This window comes from Oenanthe melanoleuca, chromosome 9, assembly GCF_029582105.1.
Source record: "Oenanthe melanoleuca isolate GR-GAL-2019-014 chromosome 9, OMel1.0, whole genome shotgun sequence".
NCBI lineage: Eukaryota > Metazoa > Chordata > Aves > Passeriformes > Muscicapidae > Oenanthe > Oenanthe melanoleuca.
Window position 1 is genome coordinate 3633447 of NC_079343.1, and position 18414 is coordinate 3651860.

Consider the following 18414-nt stretch of genomic DNA (forward strand, 5'->3'; position numbering starts at 1 on the left):
CTAGAGGACTGTGCTGTTTCAAGGCTAAACAATACTGCTCTGTGATTATTTGAACCATTTGTACCTGAAACTGTTGAGTTTGTTTTCCCAAACCATCCAGGTTAATGTAAATGGTTCATGGGCCATGCAAAGCACTCCTCCATCCACTGTTGTACCTGTACAGGCACAGCAGCCTCCTCTCTGTATTGTGTTTGTTTTCTGGGAGGTGGAGACAGACCTATTGTTTTTTATTAAAAACAATGTAAAAGTTTAAAAATATTGTATTGTGTTATGACTACTGTTAAAATATTTAAATTTGTAATTAAAAGGTTAATGTTGTTAAAATTCTAAATAAAAGTATCTAAAGTTTTGCTTGTAATAGGATGCACTGTGTCGTTAATGAGCTGGGGAAGGGGATGCTGCACACAGCCAACACCATGGGAACACTGCTGTGCTTCCAGTTCAGCCAGTGTGGAACTGGGAACAGTGGGGAGGTGGGAGGCACCTGTGACTGGGCAAGGAGTGTGCTGTCACTGAGGGTGGGCAGAGCAGCTTGGGGTGGCACCACCTGAGCACCTGAGCCAGGCTGTGACTGAGGCAGGCAGCCTTTGCAGCACAGCCCTCACAGGGCAGGGCTGTGCTTTGCAAACACTCCAGGTGTTTGAACTGCTCGTGTCAGGAACAGGACTGCTAGTTACTCACACAGCCAGCTGCAGGCTTACCTGGCATGGCACTGACAGCTCAGCAAGAGCCATTCTCCTCTCTGAAGAGCTGTCCAAGCCCCCAGTGTGGCACTGGACAAGTTGTACTCAGTTTAGATGCAGTGCAGAATCCAATTGTGGCAAATTCCTGAAGATCCAGTGGTACTTACTAGACAGCATTTATCAGCTTCAGGGTCATAATTACACAAAATTCAGTACTGCAGTTGGATGAACTGCTTCAGGTTGCAGAATGCCACTGTGCTCTGTTCAGCCTTCACTGTGCCTACAGATCCAAAGGCAGTCTAGATGCCTTTGCTAAAATTGTAAACTTTGAAGAATGGAATGAAAAGGAGAATTGTCTGGCAAAAGAATAATAGAATTAATAGGAATGAGATCCTGTAATTTTTTGTTATAGCCACGACTCTCATTGTTTCTATGTTTTCAGTTTGTTTTATCATGGAAATGGAAAGAAAGAAATGGAATGGGAATGTAAGACCATCAGAATTAGGGGGAATTCACTTACACTTTTCCTTGCCTCACCTCACCTTGTATCTATCATCACTCATCAGTTGTTTTTCCCACCTTCTCATTAAATGAATGCAGTATGTTTAATAATATTTTTCTTGTGTGAAAAGCCAACATCATCAGTGGAAGGAATTATGAGAGGAAAATTACAAAGCTTACTATCAAAGTGCTCAAAGGCAGAAACGAGCACTTTCCCACCTACAAATCCTGTTCTAGTAACTGTATATGCTGTAGCATTAAGTAAAACAGTTTAGAAATTAGTTGATAATTAAACTGAAGCTGACTCAATGATGCCTAAAAACCACATTTGTATCATGTTCTTTCTTGTAGCTTCCGAAGAGGAGGACCCTCGAGACATGAGGGCCGGGGACCCAGGGGCAGAGATGGATTTCCTGGCCCTGAAGATTTTGGGCCAGATGATGCTTTTGACTCTCCAGATGAAAACTCCAGAGGAAGGGACCATGGTGCTCGGGGGCGAGGTCGAGGTGCTCCAAGAGGTAAGGGCAAGGAATGTTGTTCCACACAGAAATACAAGGTTGAGGAAGGAAAGGCATTTCTTGGGCAGATGACATTATTTCCATGAATACAGTGTCTCTTCTCACTCCTGTCCCTTGCTTCTCTTACTGCTCAGGAGCTCGGAAGGGTTTGCTTCCTACTCCAGATGAATTCCCACGCTTTGAAGGAGGGAGAAAACCAGAATCCTGGGATGGAAACAGAGAACCAGGTAAAAAATTTGGTGAGGTTTTTAGACTTCTACGATATAATAACTTAAAAAAAAAAATTTAAAAATTGTGTCTTTTTCCTCTACCTCATTTGTGTTACCAGTATGTTACCATGAGGAAAGCCAAATGCAGTTCTTTGGTCTTTTAAATTTAGGAAAAAATAACTATACAGAATTTAAGTGGCTCTAAATACAGCTGTCTTACTGAACAAAAGTAATTGTGGCCTCAAAGCCTTCATTTTCAGTTGTGTTCTTGTACAGTCCAGAACTGCCCAGGCAATTGTCACCTCTGGATGACTGAATCACACGTCATGGGGTTTTTTTTAATATGTATATTAATGCCAACAGTCATCTTTTTCTGTGTTGCTGTCTTTTCAGCTGCAATGTCTGACAGCTTATATTTACAGTTATTTACTAAAGGCAACCCCATATGGGGCAAGACAGACCTGTAGAATGTCATGGGAAACAAAGCACAAATTACAAATAAATGAAGGTGTGATTGTCTCTAAAATATATCAAAGTATTTTATACTGGAAAGAAGACTTTGCATCTGCCAGGTTTTTTTTTCCCATCATCTTTAAAATCTGTTTTACCTTTAGCTTTTTTACTAAAAAACGGGCTAGAGGAGAAACTTTACGTAATTTTAACTTCAAACAGTGTAGGCAGTTTGTAAATTTATGTGCCTGCCTTCAAAAATGAGGAATAATGATCCAATGAACATTACTTATCCTGTGTTTTCATGCACAGGTCCTCGTCCAGACCACCCTCCTCACGATGGGCACTCTCCAGCCAACAGAGAACGTTCCTCTTCACTCCAGGGCATGGACATGGCCTCACTGCCACCACGGAAACGTCCCTGGCACGACGGACCGGGAACCTCTGACCACAGAGACATGGATGCTCCAGGGGGACCTCCAGAGGAGAGGGGCAAAGGTAAAAAGCCCCTTTGATTGGAACCCTTAATAACACTGGCATGTGTTTTCAGCATTAAGTTTATCCAGAACTTCTCATTCAAAGGGGATAAAGCTGAGCTGGTAAATATTTGAATTTACCAGCTGGGAAGTTAAAGATCAGTCTTACAGGAACATAGGAACAGAGGGATTTTCAAACATCAAATCCAAATCTTGTCTACAGCACTGCAGAATCCAATTCTTTATGGCCCTCTTCAAAAGTAGTTGGTTTTTGGTTCCTTGTTACTCCAGCTGGAAAACTCATTAAGAGCATTTTCCCCCCCTCATTTTCAGAATAATTGTTTATTAATATTAATGCTTGTGATGTTATCCTTTAACTCAAATACAAGAATATTGAGCCTGGAGTGATATGTCCCTGAAGTGCTCTCTAAACCTCTGAAAATCTGACTTGCTAAAATACTATTTTCATATTTAATGGCTTTCTAGTTACCGTTCATGTACTTCTCTAATTGCTTTAAGAATCATATAAACTTTTGATATACACAACATCCATGGATACACTTCTAAAACTTAACTGCAGTAGAACATGCTTTAAAAAAAAAGGAGGGAAAATGTTTTTCCCTTGATCTGTATTTATCATTCACTAATTTAATTTGATGTCTTGTGTTGTAATTAAGTTGAATGTTGGTTCCTGTTATTACTGAATGCCAGCCTCTGATTGCACTGAACTCCACCACTTGCAGTGTGAGCCAGCTCTTCTCCAAGTCAGAGGTCTGATCTATTTATTCTTTCTAGAAGTTGTTCTGTATCTTTCACTATCCTTGTTAGTCTGTATGTGCTATTTTGAGTTTTAAATTATCCTTTTCTAAATTAATTGAGGTAACTAGGAATTGCACACACTATTTAAGATGTGCTGTAACTGGATTTCTACAGTTCTCATGGATTTGTTCCACTTTCTCCATTCTTTCCTAATAGTTCCTGGTAGTGTAGTTCTCTCTAAGTGGCCACAAGCTACTGTAACCCACAAAACATTCTTTTGGAGTCAGTCCTATTAGCATCACACCAGTTCTTGATCCTGTTTCTTACAGATCTCAGGACTTCAGTTCTCTTGTGTAGTGTCCTCACACTGACTACCCACTGTCAGGTAGTGATCAGTGACAAACATCCTCATTTTCTTCCAGATGCTGAGCTGGCAGCCTGCAGCTGAATTTGTTGTTGTTAGACTGCACAGCTTTGTCTCTGATGCCACTGAACACCAAATCTCATCCCATTTCTCTCACCATTGTCCCAAAACTCATTGTTTGAACTGCATGTCACTCCTCCTCTGTGTGGACTCTATTCCCAGAGTAGCATTAACAGCAGCTTTTATCATTCCTTCACAGATCCTTTGAATAAAACTCTGCTGATAAACTTCTCTACCAGTATTTTTCCTTCCATATCCACATGCTGTAGTTCTCAATTTAACCAGCATCTATCAGACCTTTTCCAGCTTCAGTAATGATTTTGATAACTCTACCAGATTCTTTATTAAAGTCAAAACAATTGTCCAGGCACAAGTATGGTAATTAACTCATAATGTGCTAAAGAAAGTTTAGAATGATGGCAGAAAGCCTGATAAACAAACCATGAACAGTACTTTTTTATATGTGGGCTACATCATCTTTAGTTGTATTGGTAATGTCATTTGAAGATTAAAACTTCATTAATATTTCTGTGAAACAATTTGGTGACTGTTTTACATGGAACCAACCACAGTCAACAAAAATCACTCTTGCTAAAGTGCAGCAGAAATATCTGCATTTAGCTGTAGTATGTGTCCTTAAAATAAGGTTACCACTGATTTTATTTTTTCAAAATACTGCTGCTTATTTTAGGCTAATGAATTGTTTTTTTTGTTTTTTTTTTAATGTTCATATCAAAACCAAAAAGGTATGTGAGAATTAGAAAATTCTATTCCTGGCAGTAAGAACTTGAGTAGTTTTTGTTCATCATTAGTAGTAAAATAAAGCATTATTCCATTATTTTTAGCAAAAAATTGAGCAAAACAGTAATGTTACTCGTGATCTTTACCTTCAGCCTCAACTGTCTCAATTTGTCAGTGCAATGTCTTTGTTTAGGATTAAAAAAAAAGTATTTTGCAATAAAAGCATAGAGAGAACCACAGTGTTGAAGCACAAGAACTGGCAGTTTGGAGCCAAAGCTATCACTATCACTAATTTCATTTCAATGACTGCTGACAGTATCAAATATAAGTTCCTTTAATTCCCAAGGAATTACTTGATTGATGTCTGTTTTCTGAACTGTAATGAAGACACTCAATCTGTTTAAGAAAATTGTTCTGAGGGAGGAGGCATAAAATTGCAGGCTTCAGCTACAGCTGTTTCATGAATGATGACACCACAGCAGAACCAGCTCGATGTATGGCACATCTAAGGGCCCCAGCTCAGACTTACACCAGTAACTGGTTGTGCTTCCTTTGCAGGACGAGGAAACTCAGGACCTTCACAGAGAGCACCAAAATCTGGGAGGTCCAGTTCTATAGATGGAGACCACCATGATGGATTCCACAGGGATGAAGGCTTTGGTGGAGGCCCTGGGGGAGTCAACAACCCTTCTCGAGGAGGAAGGAGCGGCAGCAATTGGGGAAGAGGAAATAACATGAACTCTGGCCAGTCCCGGAGAGGAGGATCTCGGGGTGGGCGAGGCCGATAGAAGAGGCTTTGACTGGGTCATGCCCAGTCCTTGTGGGACAATATTTAAATAGACTGCTACTCTGGACTCACTCACCTGCAATGCCACGAACCTGGATTCTTAACTGGGATAACTGAATGTGCATTAGTTCCTAACAAGGGTCTTTCTTTTCCTAAATCAGTCATTTGCCTCTAGCCGCAATATTGTGGCTAGCTTTGTTTTGTTCTTTCCATTCCCATTCCCCTCACTTCCTTGTTTTGTCAAGAGCTGGAATTTCTTTTAAGTGTTGTGGAACATGGAATATCTCCACAGATTTCAGTTCACCTCCAGACAGAAACTTGTTTCTATATGTACAGTTTGTCAAAGAGTTACGTTGGTTTTGTATGAATACAGAATGTAATTTGCGCAAAAATTAACAAAAAAATCAACAGTGTGTGATTCTTTACTCACCTATTCCTACAGAGGGTTGCATTTAGGCCAACTTGTGTTTCAGATGGAGCAACAGTACTACCTCCTGAAATCTCAGCCATTTACAATTCGGAGAGCAAATTCCTAGTTTTTTTGGTTTATCATGTACAGAGAAGTTTCACTTTCATTTTTAGCCACAGCTGTCTACAGATTACAATGGTGCTGATGATAAAATTCCAGAATGCAGGCGATCACCACTGCTTGCTAGCCTGCCTTCCTGAAACAGAAAAGAGTGGAATAGTGTTTAGAACAAGTTGTCAAAGACATAGTGTGAGTTACATAAAACCTGGATTGCAAGACAGACATCACAGCAAAGATTGGCATTCTACACTTCACCTAGGTGAGCCACAGATTTTTGTTCAAAACAGCACCTGTTTATAGAAACTGAATTGCTGAAGTGCAATTCATCACTTCCATAATAAGTTTTTAAAGTGTCTCTTTCTTTAGGATATTGTTACCTGGTTTTACTAAAGGAGGGAAATGAGGAGGAGGGGTTATTCCCATTTCCCACATTTCATAATAAAGCTCCTTACCAACCATGAGTTTGTTTTCCCCATAAATCATTCCTATTAATCATCTCCAGCCACCACGTTATCAAGAGGCTCCTTTAGTACCTAAAGCCTCAGTGAAAATGTTGCCACGTAAGTACTTACTCTACAGCTACCCCTCAGCAAGGCCCTATAGTAAAAGCAGAACATACAATGAAAAATCACTACCAGGCTTCTCTCTCTTCTGACTTGAATTTCAGGTTATAATCAGGATGAGACTTAATTCTTAGTTCTAGAGGCTCCTGCAACCCAGTAACATGTGGCAGCTGTTGCATCTTCTCATAGGCAGGTTTACCAAATTCAGCATTAAAACCCAGAAAAATGCCCAAAAATTCACACAAAACGCAAAAATCTCCTAGAAATTGCACAAAAAAATGGCCAGAAAAAGGTTTACCAAAAACTAGTTCAAGCACAATGTCCCATCTTAAGGACATCAAAGCACAGAAGCTTAACTGTTGTTCTCTTGGTTCAGTCAGTCACAAGGACCTTTTTTTACTTGGTTTTTAATTTGTGATGTATAAAATGACATTTGAAAATTGTAACTCATCATTAGCCTATAAAATCCTTGTAATGGGGCTCAGGAGAGAAAGAACAGTCCTAAAGGAATTAACTGGAAACAACTGAGATACATATGATATGCCAGTTTGTCCCTTGAGAAAAAAATTATTTTAACTCTGTCTGAAGGACTTTGGGCATATATGTCTGGGAGTTAGGATTTGTCCTAAAGTTTTCATGATAAATACAAATTATTGAATCATTGGCAAAAAGGAAAATTTGCCCTTTTTTTTTTTTTTTTTTTTTTTTTTTAACTTATCAATCTCTATATATGTTTAAGGGGCTAAAGGAGATCTAATACTCAGAATATATGAGTTATAAGATGAGCTTTAGTCTTTAATAAAACCACAGTTCCCTAGCAAAACAAGTTAAAGTGTCCCTAACAAGAGAAAACCCAGCTATACCTAGACAACTTGTTTTTCCTCTGATGATTGGTTAATTACTTAAACCATTATGGTAGTGTTAATTACTTAAACCATTATGGTAGTGTTAAGTAATATTCTTCAAGGGGCAGCTTTTCAAATGGTGTTTTGAAGTATTTCACAATCATAACCCCAAAAAGTTCTAAGAAAATTTAAGATATATTTTCTACAAAGCTTTACAAGGTAAGAGCAAAGCAGAAGAGACAGAAGCAGCTTCCCAGTCTGTGATACCATGACCCACTATTGCTGGGTAACGTGCAGTTATTTAATGGGAAAATACTTCTGTATTCCTCACGTCATGTTCTTTTACCAGTGCTGCACACAGACTCTTATGCTCTACTTGTTAGTTCAGAGGTTGTCTCAGATTTAATTTTACACTGCTGTTAGGAATAAAATTAATTTTATGTACTGTAGCTTAGAAATTGCTAAAATAAGAGAGCTAATTTAATGCTATTCTGATAGCTCTGATGGAAATTCTTAATGGAAAATAAGTGACCATTAGTGAAATGTCTATACTGACAACTGGACACAAATAGTTTTATTAAAGCAATCTGTGTACACTTAATAATCCCTTGAACAAATTCAGTTTAATTCAGAAAAGTATTTGGTGGATATATTAAAGCTAAATATTGATAGCAGGTAAGTATTGCAATGGCTTTATTTTCTCCAGGAGGCACAAATGCTCGGTGTGATTCTCACGGGAGGCTCTGTGCAGATGAGGCTCCATTGTCCCATCTCCTTGCACGGCCCAAACTGGAGCACCCAGCTCTGCCAGCCTGAATTCAGCACCCTCCTAAGGCAGCTCCGGTTCTGCACTGAAGCAGAGCTCCAGTTACTGGCAAATCTATTTTTGAAGGTCAGGCTGTGACAAGTAAACAACTCCTGCCCAAGTTCAGAGAGCAATATATATACACAAAAATAAAGTTCTAAGAGCTGAAGTTACCGTTTTAAAGCCCACTCTGGTCCCTTACAGCAGCTGTAAGGAAGCAGTACCTGCAAACGCCAATGCTCTTAACTAGTATCAGCACTTTGCATCCTCTCATCATCATGCAGGAACGCCCCCTCCCCTTACAGGTTATGGGCAGTGCTTGTGACCCACAGCCCCATGAAAGTTTGTTTCACTTACTGGCTGGTTATTATAAAGCTGCTTTTTAGAGAGAAATGCAGTTCAGTGCCCACAGTCTTCATATTCACCACTGGTCTGAGGTGACAGCAAAAACAGCACGTCCATAGTGTAGGGGTCAGCACAAAAGGAGGTAATACCAGTTAATTTTTTAGTGTTCTCCCCCAGACTCGATGGCATTTTGCTAAATCATCTTCGGGTTTCAGCATCCTCAGCTGCTCTTCAAGTCCACAAAGACACCGCATCGGCTCCGATCTCGGGCTGCAGCAGCCACTGCAGCAGCCACATGGTCCCACGCTGGAGGTAGAAGCGATGCTGCCAGCTCCCCCGAGAGGTGCGGCGGTGCCAAGGCACGGCCAGGGAGCTGACAGCGCGGTAAGGCAAACCCCGAGCTCGGGGAGGCTCGGCAGGCTGACACCGCACACACAGCACCCACAGCTCCGAGTCACCGGGGCCGCTCCGGGCCGCCAGCCCTGCTGCGGCTCCTCGAGCGACGGCGAGGAGAACGTCACAGGACGCGGAGGAGGCCGAGAGAAGCGGCGTCCCCGCGTGGAGTCCGCTGGCTCTGGGTCCGTGTGCGAGGGACTCCCGCTCCTCCCTCGGTGCGGCCGCAGAGCCGGGCTCACAGCGGCAGAGCCGGGCTGACAGCGAAAAGCCGGGCTCAGAGCGGCAGAGCCGGGTTCACAACAAGCCGGGCTCACGGCGAAAAGCCGGGCTGACAGCAAGTCGGGCTGACAGCACAGCGGCAGAGCCGGGCTCACAGCGGCAGAGCCTTGCCCCGGCCGCACACGGCGGCGCGGAGCAGCCCGGAGAGGCGGCGCAGGCCGGCGGCACCGCCGGGCAGCGCGGCCAGGAGCGCGGCCGCGGCCGTGCCGAGCTGAGCGGCGGCGCCCAGCGCCGTGAGCGCGGTGCTGCGCAGCGCCAGCGCGGCGTACAGCGTCCCGAAGAGCGCCCCGAGGTAGAGCAGCGCCCCGCGGCCGGGCTCCCGCAGCAGCCGGGCGGGCCCGCGCAGCAGCGCGGCGGCGCCCAGCGCGCACAGCGAGCCCAGCGACCAGAGCAGCGCGAACTTGCGGGCGCGCAGCAGCAGCAGCGGCACGCACAGCCCGGCCAGCCCGAAGCACAGCGCGGCCAGAAGCACGCACAGCCCGCTGCCCGCCAGCCGCTGCCAGCGAGACAGCCCCAGCAGCCACGGGTCCTCCTCTCCCGTCCAAGGCCACACCGTGGCGCCCGGGGGAGAGCCCGCCGGGAACGGGTTCAGCGCCCCCAGCCAGGCCCGCAGCCCGCCGCCGTCCCCCGCCTCCTCCTGCGAGCCGCCGGCGGCCGGCGGTGCGGGGACCGCGCTGGGGCCGGTGGCAGCAGCCGCCTTGGACTGCGCGAGGTACTCGTGCAGCTGCCGGCCCAGGTCCGCCATGGCGGGGAGGCCAGCGGGCGCTACACCGCTCCCTCCGCCCACCCCGGCGCCGCCATTTTCCCGGGCAGGGGCCACATCCGGGGCACGGCAGAACGGGCGGCCACGGGCCGGGGAGCGGGGCGCGCATGCGCGGGCAGCGTGAGGCGCTGGGCGCGTGCGCGGGGCCGTGAGGGCTGGGGTAGCTGAGGGGGGATGAGACAGGCGGTGTGGGGGTTCTGCGGGGTCCTGAGACCTGTGGGGTCTCTGAGGGCAAGGAGGTCTGTGAGGGCTGTAGTAGCTGAGGGGGGATGAGACAGGCGGTGTGGGGGTTCTGCGGGGCTTGTGAGGGCTACGGGGCTCTGAGGGCTGGGAGAACTGAGGGGACCATGGGGACAAGGATGTCTGTGAGGGCTGGGAAGGCTGTGATAGCTGAGGAGGGATGAGACAGGCGGTGTGGGGGTTCTGCGGGGCTTGTGAGGGCTATGGGAGTAAGGAGGTCTGTGAGGGCTGAGGAGGGATGAGACAGTGTAGGGGTTCTACGGAGCTTCTGAGGGCAGGGAGAACTCAGGGGGCTATGTAAGGAGATCTGTGATAGCTATGGGGGGATGAGACAGATGGTGTGGGTGTTCTGCAGAGCTTCTGGGGGCTGGAAGAACTGAGGGTTCTATATGGGCGAGGAAATCTGTGAGGGCTGGGAAGGCAGTGGGGGCTGCGAGGGCTCTGTGCTGTAGGGCTATAAGGCCTGTGAGGGCTGTGTTAGCTGTGAAGGGCTATAAACCTGGGATAAACCTGTGGTACTAAGTGGTAATTGAGATATGGTAATTAGTACAAGTGGTATTAAGAGTAATTGAGATATGGAGCCGTCCACTCAGAGTGATTGATAGGCAGGGCCAGGAGTGATGGGGAGTGGGTCAGCTTCCCAGAGTGGTTACAGCCAGGGCCATGGGAATGCCTCTCAGCTGCCCTGAGGCACTGGGGCTCCAGGTTTCCTTCCTGTGGAAAAGAACCATTGTTTGTAGCCAGGCCTTCATGGCTGAAATTGGGATTCTTGCCCCCAAAACTGTGTACGGCCGAGGATTACTCCCAGAGACCACTACTCAGCTGTCCCAAGGCACTGGGGCACTGGGCTGTCCCTGCTGTGGAAAACAGCTGTCCTTTGCAGACAGGCACCTGTGGTTGAAAATAGGATTCTGCCTCCTAAAACTGTGAACGTCCAAGGATTGCTCCCTGAAAAAAACTGCCAGGACAGACAGGTCTGGGTGGCCGTGGCCTCTCATCTGCCCCAGGACACTGGAGTGCCAGGCTTTCCTTCCTGTGGAAAAGGGCCATCCTTCACAGACAGGCACCCTGTGAAAAGCAGCCACACCCTGGAGTCATGAATTTTCCTGTTCAGCTGCATCTACCATCACATTCTTTCACTCTCCAAAACCCAGCTTCAAAACTTAGCATGTCCAGCAATGCTTCTCCTACTGTTGGTCCTAAAACAAAAAGTAACCACTGGCCTTCCCTTTTTCCTTGCAGCCTCACAGAGTCCAGTTACAAAACTGAGAACATTGAGCAGTTGATTCCCTGGAAAAGGTTCTAGAGAAGAAAGAGGCAGTGCTGGAATTCACTTTTATTTTGCAGCCTATAAGCTACCCAGCCAACAGTGAGACAATTCATCTTCCTTCCCAGCTATATGCAGGATCACATTCTTTCAGCCTCGAAGATTCAGGATCCACAACGGAACCCCTACACCAACTGCTCCCACTCTACAGAAAGGGCGTGACCGGGGCGGTGTCAGCGCTCACAGAACACACCACGCGATGGCGGTGTGTACTTGCAAAAGAAGGAAATGCACCTTGTCTAGCTCTAAACCGCCCAAAATGCAGATCCAAGTTCAAAACGCCGCTGCTCTCAAATAAACTGTCAGGACAGAAAGATTTCACTGACCTTCCCCATCCAAGAATAAGCTGCTATTTGCGCCACACGCAAAACGAACTCCTCTGTGCTAATAATTTTCTCTCTCATGGAGTCCAGACACAAACTTGAAAACCACTAGTAAGTGTAGCCCACAAAAGTGCCAGCAGAGGAAGCTGCTGCTGCCCAGAGCTGCCACTGCACCCATGGAGCTGCAGCCCCAACCCTGCTGTCAGCACTTTCCTTCTCAGCTCTGTGTACCACGGAATCCTTCATCCTCTCAGAGTCAGCAGGCAAAGCTGAATGGCACTGCTGATTGCTCACAGACTAAAGGTACCGAGGTACTAAAGGCACCATCTGGAAAATAGGAAATACTTTGGAAATTACCACCGAAGGCACGAGCAGATGCACTCAGCTAAGAAAATAAAATGGATTTGGGTCTGATAAAACACTTGGGTATGAATATTAAATACATACATGTTTGAAATCATGGTACATGTGTGTGAAGAGGCAAAGCAGTAGCTTGGTTACTCCCTGCAATGATTGATAACCCCAAATTTTGTGGTTTCTCTGAGTTTTCTGTTCACTTTGAGGGCTGTGGACTGCTGCTCCTCTCAGGATGCTAACACCAGTTTCACGTCCTGGCTTTGCTGAAGGCTTAGCTTGTCCCTGTTGGACATTAAAATTATGTATTTTTAAAAACATTTAGGCTTTGATGTAATGGTGTGTATATAGACAAGGAGAAGGTGGGGTTAGGGGAAGAAACGAGTCAGCAAAAGATGAGCTGAGTAGAAACTCCTTGAATTTGAAACTCAGAAGAAGTAAAAGTCAAGAACAGCTCTCCAAAGAGCTTCAAACAGGTATGTGGGGAGGGTGAGCAGAACCAGAACTGCTGATTAAAGACCTTTCAGTTGCTTATTCCCCTAATTTGCCCATAGTCATCCAATATTTACAGCTCCCCTCCTGCTTCCAAACCTAAAACATTCCACTTTGCACCATATCAATTCGTAGTTGCTGTTCCCTGTTCAGCAGTTAGTTAATGGAAAAGTGGAATGTTGTGACTGTGGGGATAATAAATTCTGTTGTGCCATCAGGATTGCAAAGATCCTGCTGCAAAGATCCTGCTGCAGAGATCAGAACATTGAGGTTCTTGCTGCATCTCACCGTGCCTTGACTGATGGATTTTTACTGTTTTTGATTTTTCCTTTTCCTGTTGTCGTGTCCCTCCCACCCCAGAGAGTGCTGGAACAAGGAATGCTGGAGATTTTAATAAGGGTGATTCCTCCAGTGTCAATCTCCTTGTCTTGGATAGACACAGAGCAGTAATTACTAAGTCAGCAGCCTTGGGATGCTTTCCAAAGCAGATCTGGAACGTTTAACCTTTGGATATTTGCCCTGAAGCTACCCTGAGACTGGGTTTAGGAACAAAAAAGAGGCAAGAGCACAAAGGACACCCAACAGCAATGAGGATTTCACTACAGGGAGGATCACTGCCATTCAGGACTGTCTGAAACTCAAAGGTTTATTGTATGTGCTGCAGCTGAATGGAGGGCAGGGGGTGTTTGGGATGAAAACAGGGCAGAAAAGGCTCAACTGAGGCATTAGTTGACCTTCTGTTTCCTGTGGGATGTTCTTGTCACAAGGAAGGCTGTCCTAAGGGGCAGGAGAGATTCTGAAGCAGGTTAAAAAAAAAAAAAAAAAAAAAAAAAAGACAATAAAAACAAGGGTTCAACTGAAAGTTAAAAACTTGAAAGATTTTTAAAATAAATACAATATTTGCTTTAAAATAGAGACTAAAAATTAATAACATTTAGGTGGTTTTTTGGTGTTAGGATATTGGGGAATGGGGGAGGAAAAGTATATGAATGCAGACAATAAAAGATGATGAGAAAATGTGGAGGTTACCAGCAAAACCCAGAGGTAACCTCAGCAATGCCTGGGGGCAAAAGGGATGTCTGGCTCTTGGGACCAGGTGTTCAGGAATCCTCATGACCAGTCTGACCTGAAGATCTGAATTTGAAGGAAAGGAGAAGGAATTGGTAATCGTGAGGTTTTGGCTGCTAGGTTTGGTTTTTCTGTGACAGAAGGGTGCCTCACTTCACTCCTTGAATTCTGCACTCATTAAGCTGCTGCCTAATCCTTGTCAGTGGAGAAAGAGGAGAAAACAGAGCTTAGACTTGTCATCACCCCAGCCAGTTTTTGTCAGTGGGGTTCCTAAAGTCTGGGAGTGCTTCCAGCTTTCCTATTCCTCTGATCCATGGAAAACAAGGAGGAGGGAATCCTACAAAAAGCTTGTTAACAAGCTTGTCATGTAAATTACAAGCTCTTTACTATATTTATATGATAAAAAGTAATATTTTAAGGCCAGTGGGAATTCTGTCCCGAAGCTATGTACAGAAAAATAGGCTTAAAAAAAAAAAAAAATGGAGCACTTCAGGTGTACTAAGGAAGAATAGCACTTCAGGCGGTCATGGAATGTGAGATATGGTGCAATGTGGAAAATTCTCCTGAATTTTATCGAGGAGTTCATCTTCAAAGCAAGTTCCACCTAATTTGAGGTGGTTCAGGCGAGGCAGCACTTGCAACAGAGCGATAACAGTACCAAGGGAGACCAAATCATAGAGGTCAAGGCACAGGGTCTCCAGGCGCTCCAGGGTCACGATTGCAACCAGCCCCCTGTTTGTGAGGAAGTAGGCGTTGCTGATCTCCAGGTAGCGGAGCTGCTTCATGTGGCGCCCGATGAACACCACGGCGGCATCACCGATGATGCAGTGCCGCAGAGTCAGGCGTTCGAGCTCTTCCAGGTGTGGAGCTGCCGCTTGGATCCCCCTGTCAGTGATGCGGTAGGTGCCGCAAAGGCTCAGCGTCTTCAAGCGGTTCTGTGAGGAAATGTCAAGAAGGTGATGGTCAGAAAAGGTGGGAACGCTGTGGATAGCGAGGTGTTGTACCTGCGGCGGTGGCACCGAAGGGGAAACGCAGAACCAAGCGTCGGGGATGTCGCAGAGGCTCAGCTCCAGTGTGGTGACAGAGGCGGGCATGCTCTCGTACGGGACATGGCGGAGGTCGGTCTCGGTCAGGCACAGCCGGTGGAGCTGCGGGCAGCGCTTCCGAAGGGCGGCCAGCAGCGCCGGCGACAGGAGCCGCTGCTTGCCGCCGGAGCGAGGCGCGCCCCGCATCCGCAGCGTGCACAGGCTGTCGGGGAGGCGGTGCCGCACCAGGTGCCACAGCGTGCGGCGGCTGATCTGGGGGGAAAGAGCCTGGTTCCAGGCACCCTGTCCCAGGGCGGCGGTTCCCCTGTTCCCCTGCTTCTGCCACTGACCCCCAGCCTCAGTGTCTGTCCACTGTGGGGTGACCCCGCCTCCCCCCATCCCTCCCTCCTGCCCGCAGCGGAGCGCTGTCAGCCCCCGCCCCGCTGCGGACGGGCGGCCCGTACCCGGTGAGGGCTCAGGTCCACATGAGTCCAGACCGCTCGGTCCTGCGCCAGCTGCTGCCACCGCCGGCACACCCTGCGGGGAAGCGATGGAGTCAGCGCCGGGCCGGGGAGCGGCAGGGGCCGGTCCCGCCCGGGGAGACCCTACCTGGCCGCTCGCAGCCGGTCCCGCAGCGGCAGCAGCGCCAGCACCTGCACCAGCACCGAGTCGGGCAGGGCCGGCCGCGCCGCCATCGCGGCCGTTGCTACAACAAACCCGGGGCGCGGCCCTGGCGACGGCTCGGGGCCCCTCGGTGCCGCTGCCAGAGCGGCCGCGGCCTCGGGAGGCACCGGCAGGCCCCGCTGGGCTCGGGACCTCCCTGCTTAACCCCCTTCCTTACCCATGTCAGGAAAATTAATCCGCAAACATCAGAGGTTTATGTCCGAAAAGGAGACAGAGGAGTCATTTTTGCTTTATTCCAATAAAGGGAGAGGCCATGGGGAATTCCCCTGGGATCTCTCAAATATTTAGAGGACACAACCTCCTTTTCATCCTAATTTCCCGGCCACATTTCCCTCTCTTTCCCCATTGGCTGAGGTACTTGAGAGGCACAGGTTTCCTGGAACGCCTGATACCTAAGGTTCGCCTCTAATCTATAACCCTCCCTTTTAGTTTTTAGTTCTTATAGAAGTCATAGTTTTTCCCCACTGCTTCTTTCATCTTTCAATATCCAGTTTCATTTATCAGCAAACCTACAGTTTGTTTGTAAAAGGCAAATATCTTTTTTCCATCCATCAATCAGTGGAATCCATCCCATTGTTTTCTTTATCTCTCAGTGCTAGTCTTACCTACCAGCAGACCCACAGCTTGTTTCTAAAGACAAATCCATCATTCCTCTCACCAACAACCCTCTGCCGATGTCTCATCCAGCCTCGCCCATCCCACGTTGCCTCTTGTTGCCTCTTCTTTCCTGCCACTGTCCCTCTTGGTGTCTCTTGGAGAAGAAGTGGCTTAGCACTGACCATTCCTGATCCAGTCACTCTCCCTGGCTGTTGTTTCTAAAACCCTTCTAATATTCACATGGCACCAGCTCACCATAATTTCCTTTCTGAATACCCAGCAAGCCATTACAGGATGGGAGCAGCTGCCATGATTCTCAGAGAAGAGCCTGGATTATCTGCCGTGCATAGTTGCAACCCTGGAAGAAGAGAATATAAAGTAAAAAATTTAACCTTGACCTCAGGAGGATGCTTGAGCGGGAAAAACATGCTGCCCCTACCTCTGCAAAGCTTCATCGTCCTCTGGAACACGAGAGGTTTCACCAGTTTGGAGTTGTCTGCTTTTCTTTCTTCCCCCTTTCACCCCTGTGGACACACACTGTTGTATTTTCTCTTTATCCTGACACCCCAAGGCCTTTACAAGTGCACCTTCACACTGATGCCAACCTCCTTGCCCCAGTGTCCCAAGACACACACTTGTCTCTCTTTTGCAGCCCACATCGAGTGCTTTTTGCCCACAACTTATGGTCTCCTTGTCCTGATGCCCAGAAATCGTTTTGCTCCATTTGGTGGCAGCTTTCTGTAATCTTTTTTCACATCCATTGCATAGGTGGAACAGGAAGGGAGAAGCCTGAAGAGACTGCCCTAAAAGTCTGACCAGCAAATGACCTGCTTTTCTGCAGGTGTGAAGAGAATCTTCCCTGGTGGGAGAAGGCTCTGGCCATGCAGTTGTAGTGGCAGTAGCAGCAGTTGCCAGACTTGTCCCTTTACTCTCATGGCTTTGGTAACACCCTGACCTCCCTGAGGAGGTGAATCTTCACAGGCATCAGGGCAGAATACGTGTAAGGTTTATGTCAGTAAAGTGCAGGATGCTGAGCTCTGGCAAGTGAGCCAAGACTGCTGCTGAAGCCACCAAGATACAGCTGAAGGCTGTTTTCACCAGAAAGCTTCAGACTCTGAAGTTCATTTGTGACAGAAGCAAACTGAACTCCTTCTCCTTGGGGCTTGTGTCTGCCTGTGCTGTGATCCTACTTCTGCAGTTCAGCAGTGTGTTGGTTCTGCATGGCCTGGTTTTTGGTAGCCAGGGGGCCACGAAGGTGGCTGCTGTGAGAAGCTGAAGAAGATGGAGATGTGTGGAGTGATGCTGTTTGTCTTCCTAAGTCATCATTCCACATTGTCTTGGTTCAAAAGACAGGTTTCTGCCAAGGAAGCAGAATTATTATAACTTTGAAATTACAGGGCTTTTGGGCAAAGATATAGGAAAATGAATAGCACTTAGTTTGAGGTCCTGCTTCACATACAGCCTTTGGCAAAGAATAGGGCCCACCCAGCAGGGCTGGGTCTGCAGCCACTGCAGATAGGGGGTTGGTGGGCTCATTCCTTCTCTTCCTGTGGTGTTCACTGACTGATTCCTCCTGGCCTCCTTTACTGCTCTGTGAGCTCTCCAGCTGTGAGGAGAAACCTGCTCCCTGAGCACCCTTTGGAACAGAAATAGAAAGTCCCTCTTACTGTATTCTCTCAACTAAGCATGGCTGTGATTTCAGCAGCAGTGCTTCTGCAAGTACACAGCCCATGGGGAGGATCCCAGATTTCATCAGTCTCCCACAGGATCAGTTAGATATGAAACACTAAGTTTTGCAAGGTATAGAAACAGGAGGTCCTCAACCCCTCCTTCCCTGGATTTCCACTGCTTTTGGGATATCAAAGATATGAAATATAAAAATATATATGAAGTTTAGAAGCCAAACCGAGAAAATTAGTCACAGTTCTCTACAGAATGGCTGAGACACCAGAAGATGGTGCTATAGCCTCGGGGACCTTGATAAGCTGGAGAAAAAGGCTGACAGAACCTCTGAAGTTAAACCAAGGTCCTGTCCCTGGGGAGGAGCAGCCCCAGGCACAGGACATGCCATGGAAAGCAGCTCTGCAGAGCAGATCCTGGAGAGTGTGACTGGCACAGCCCCTCCCCAGCAGGGACAGCCTGGAAGGGAACTGAGCAAACACTGTGGTGTGCAGCCACTGCCAGGTGGGCTTTGTGCCACAGGACCTGCCTCTGTGCATGGGGGAACTCCT

The 18414-nt window shown here is 47.2% G+C and overlaps 3 protein-coding genes across 4 annotated transcripts in view; 1 reads left to right on the forward strand and 2 right to left on the reverse strand.

The window, feature by feature from the left end:
- WDR33 (WD repeat domain 33) overlaps positions 1–6538 on the forward strand; it is a 68440-nt gene extending 61902 nt beyond the window's left edge. The window contains exons 20-23 of the mRNA XM_056498262.1: positions 1536–1702; positions 1837–1929; positions 2674–2859; positions 5320–6538. Coding sequence (XP_056354237.1) covers positions 1536–1702; positions 1837–1929; positions 2674–2859; positions 5320–5549 — 676 coding nt within the window. The 3' untranslated portion in view covers positions 5550–6538. The remainder of the gene's footprint in view (positions 1–1535; positions 1703–1836; positions 1930–2673; positions 2860–5319) is intronic.
- SFT2D3 (SFT2 domain containing 3) lies at positions 6136–10143 on the reverse strand. Its single transcript, XM_056498261.1, has 2 exons — positions 8648–10143; positions 6136–6213 (listed from the first exon to the last, which is right to left on the reverse strand). Exon 1 carries the CDS (start codon positions 10053–10055, stop codon positions 9402–9404), a length of 654 nt encoding a protein of 217 aa, XP_056354236.1. The 5' UTR covers positions 10056–10143; the 3' UTR covers positions 6136–6213; positions 8648–9401.
- Positions 10144–13757: 3614 nt separating this feature from the next.
- Positions 13758–15685, reverse strand: FBXL12 (F-box and leucine rich repeat protein 12). 2 transcript variants are annotated; one of them, XM_056498265.1, is made up of 4 exons: positions 15512–15604; positions 15367–15439; positions 14882–15175; positions 14272–14812 (listed from the first exon to the last, which is right to left on the reverse strand). In XM_056498265.1, the coding sequence occupies exons 1-4, from the start codon at positions 15595–15597 to the stop codon at positions 14402–14404; spliced, it is 864 nt and encodes a 287-aa protein (XP_056354240.1). In that variant the 5' UTR covers positions 15598–15604; the 3' UTR covers positions 14272–14401. The 2 variants fall into 2 exon arrangements, with proteins under 2 accessions (XP_056354239.1, XP_056354240.1); XM_056498264.1 differs by having other exon boundaries at positions 13758–15175; positions 15512–15685.
- Between the last annotated feature and the right edge of the window lie 2729 nt (positions 15686–18414).

Coding starts and splice junctions, on each gene's coding strand:
- SFT2D3 (XM_056498261.1), bottom strand. CDS start 10,055: ATGGCGGACCTGGGCCGGCAGCTGCACGAGTACCTCGCGCAGTCCAAG.
- FBXL12 (XM_056498264.1), bottom strand. CDS start 15,597: ATGGCGGCGCGGCCGGCCCTGCCCGACTCGGTGCTGGTGCAGGTGCTG. Junction 15,440..15,511: donor GACCGGCTGCGAGCGGCCAG/GTAGGGTCTCCC, acceptor GCTTCCCCGCAG/GGTGTGCCGGCGGTGGCAGC. Junction 15,176..15,366: donor TGGACCTGAGCCCTCACCGG/GTACGGGCCGCC, acceptor CTTTCCCCCCAG/ATCAGCCGCCGCACGCTGTG.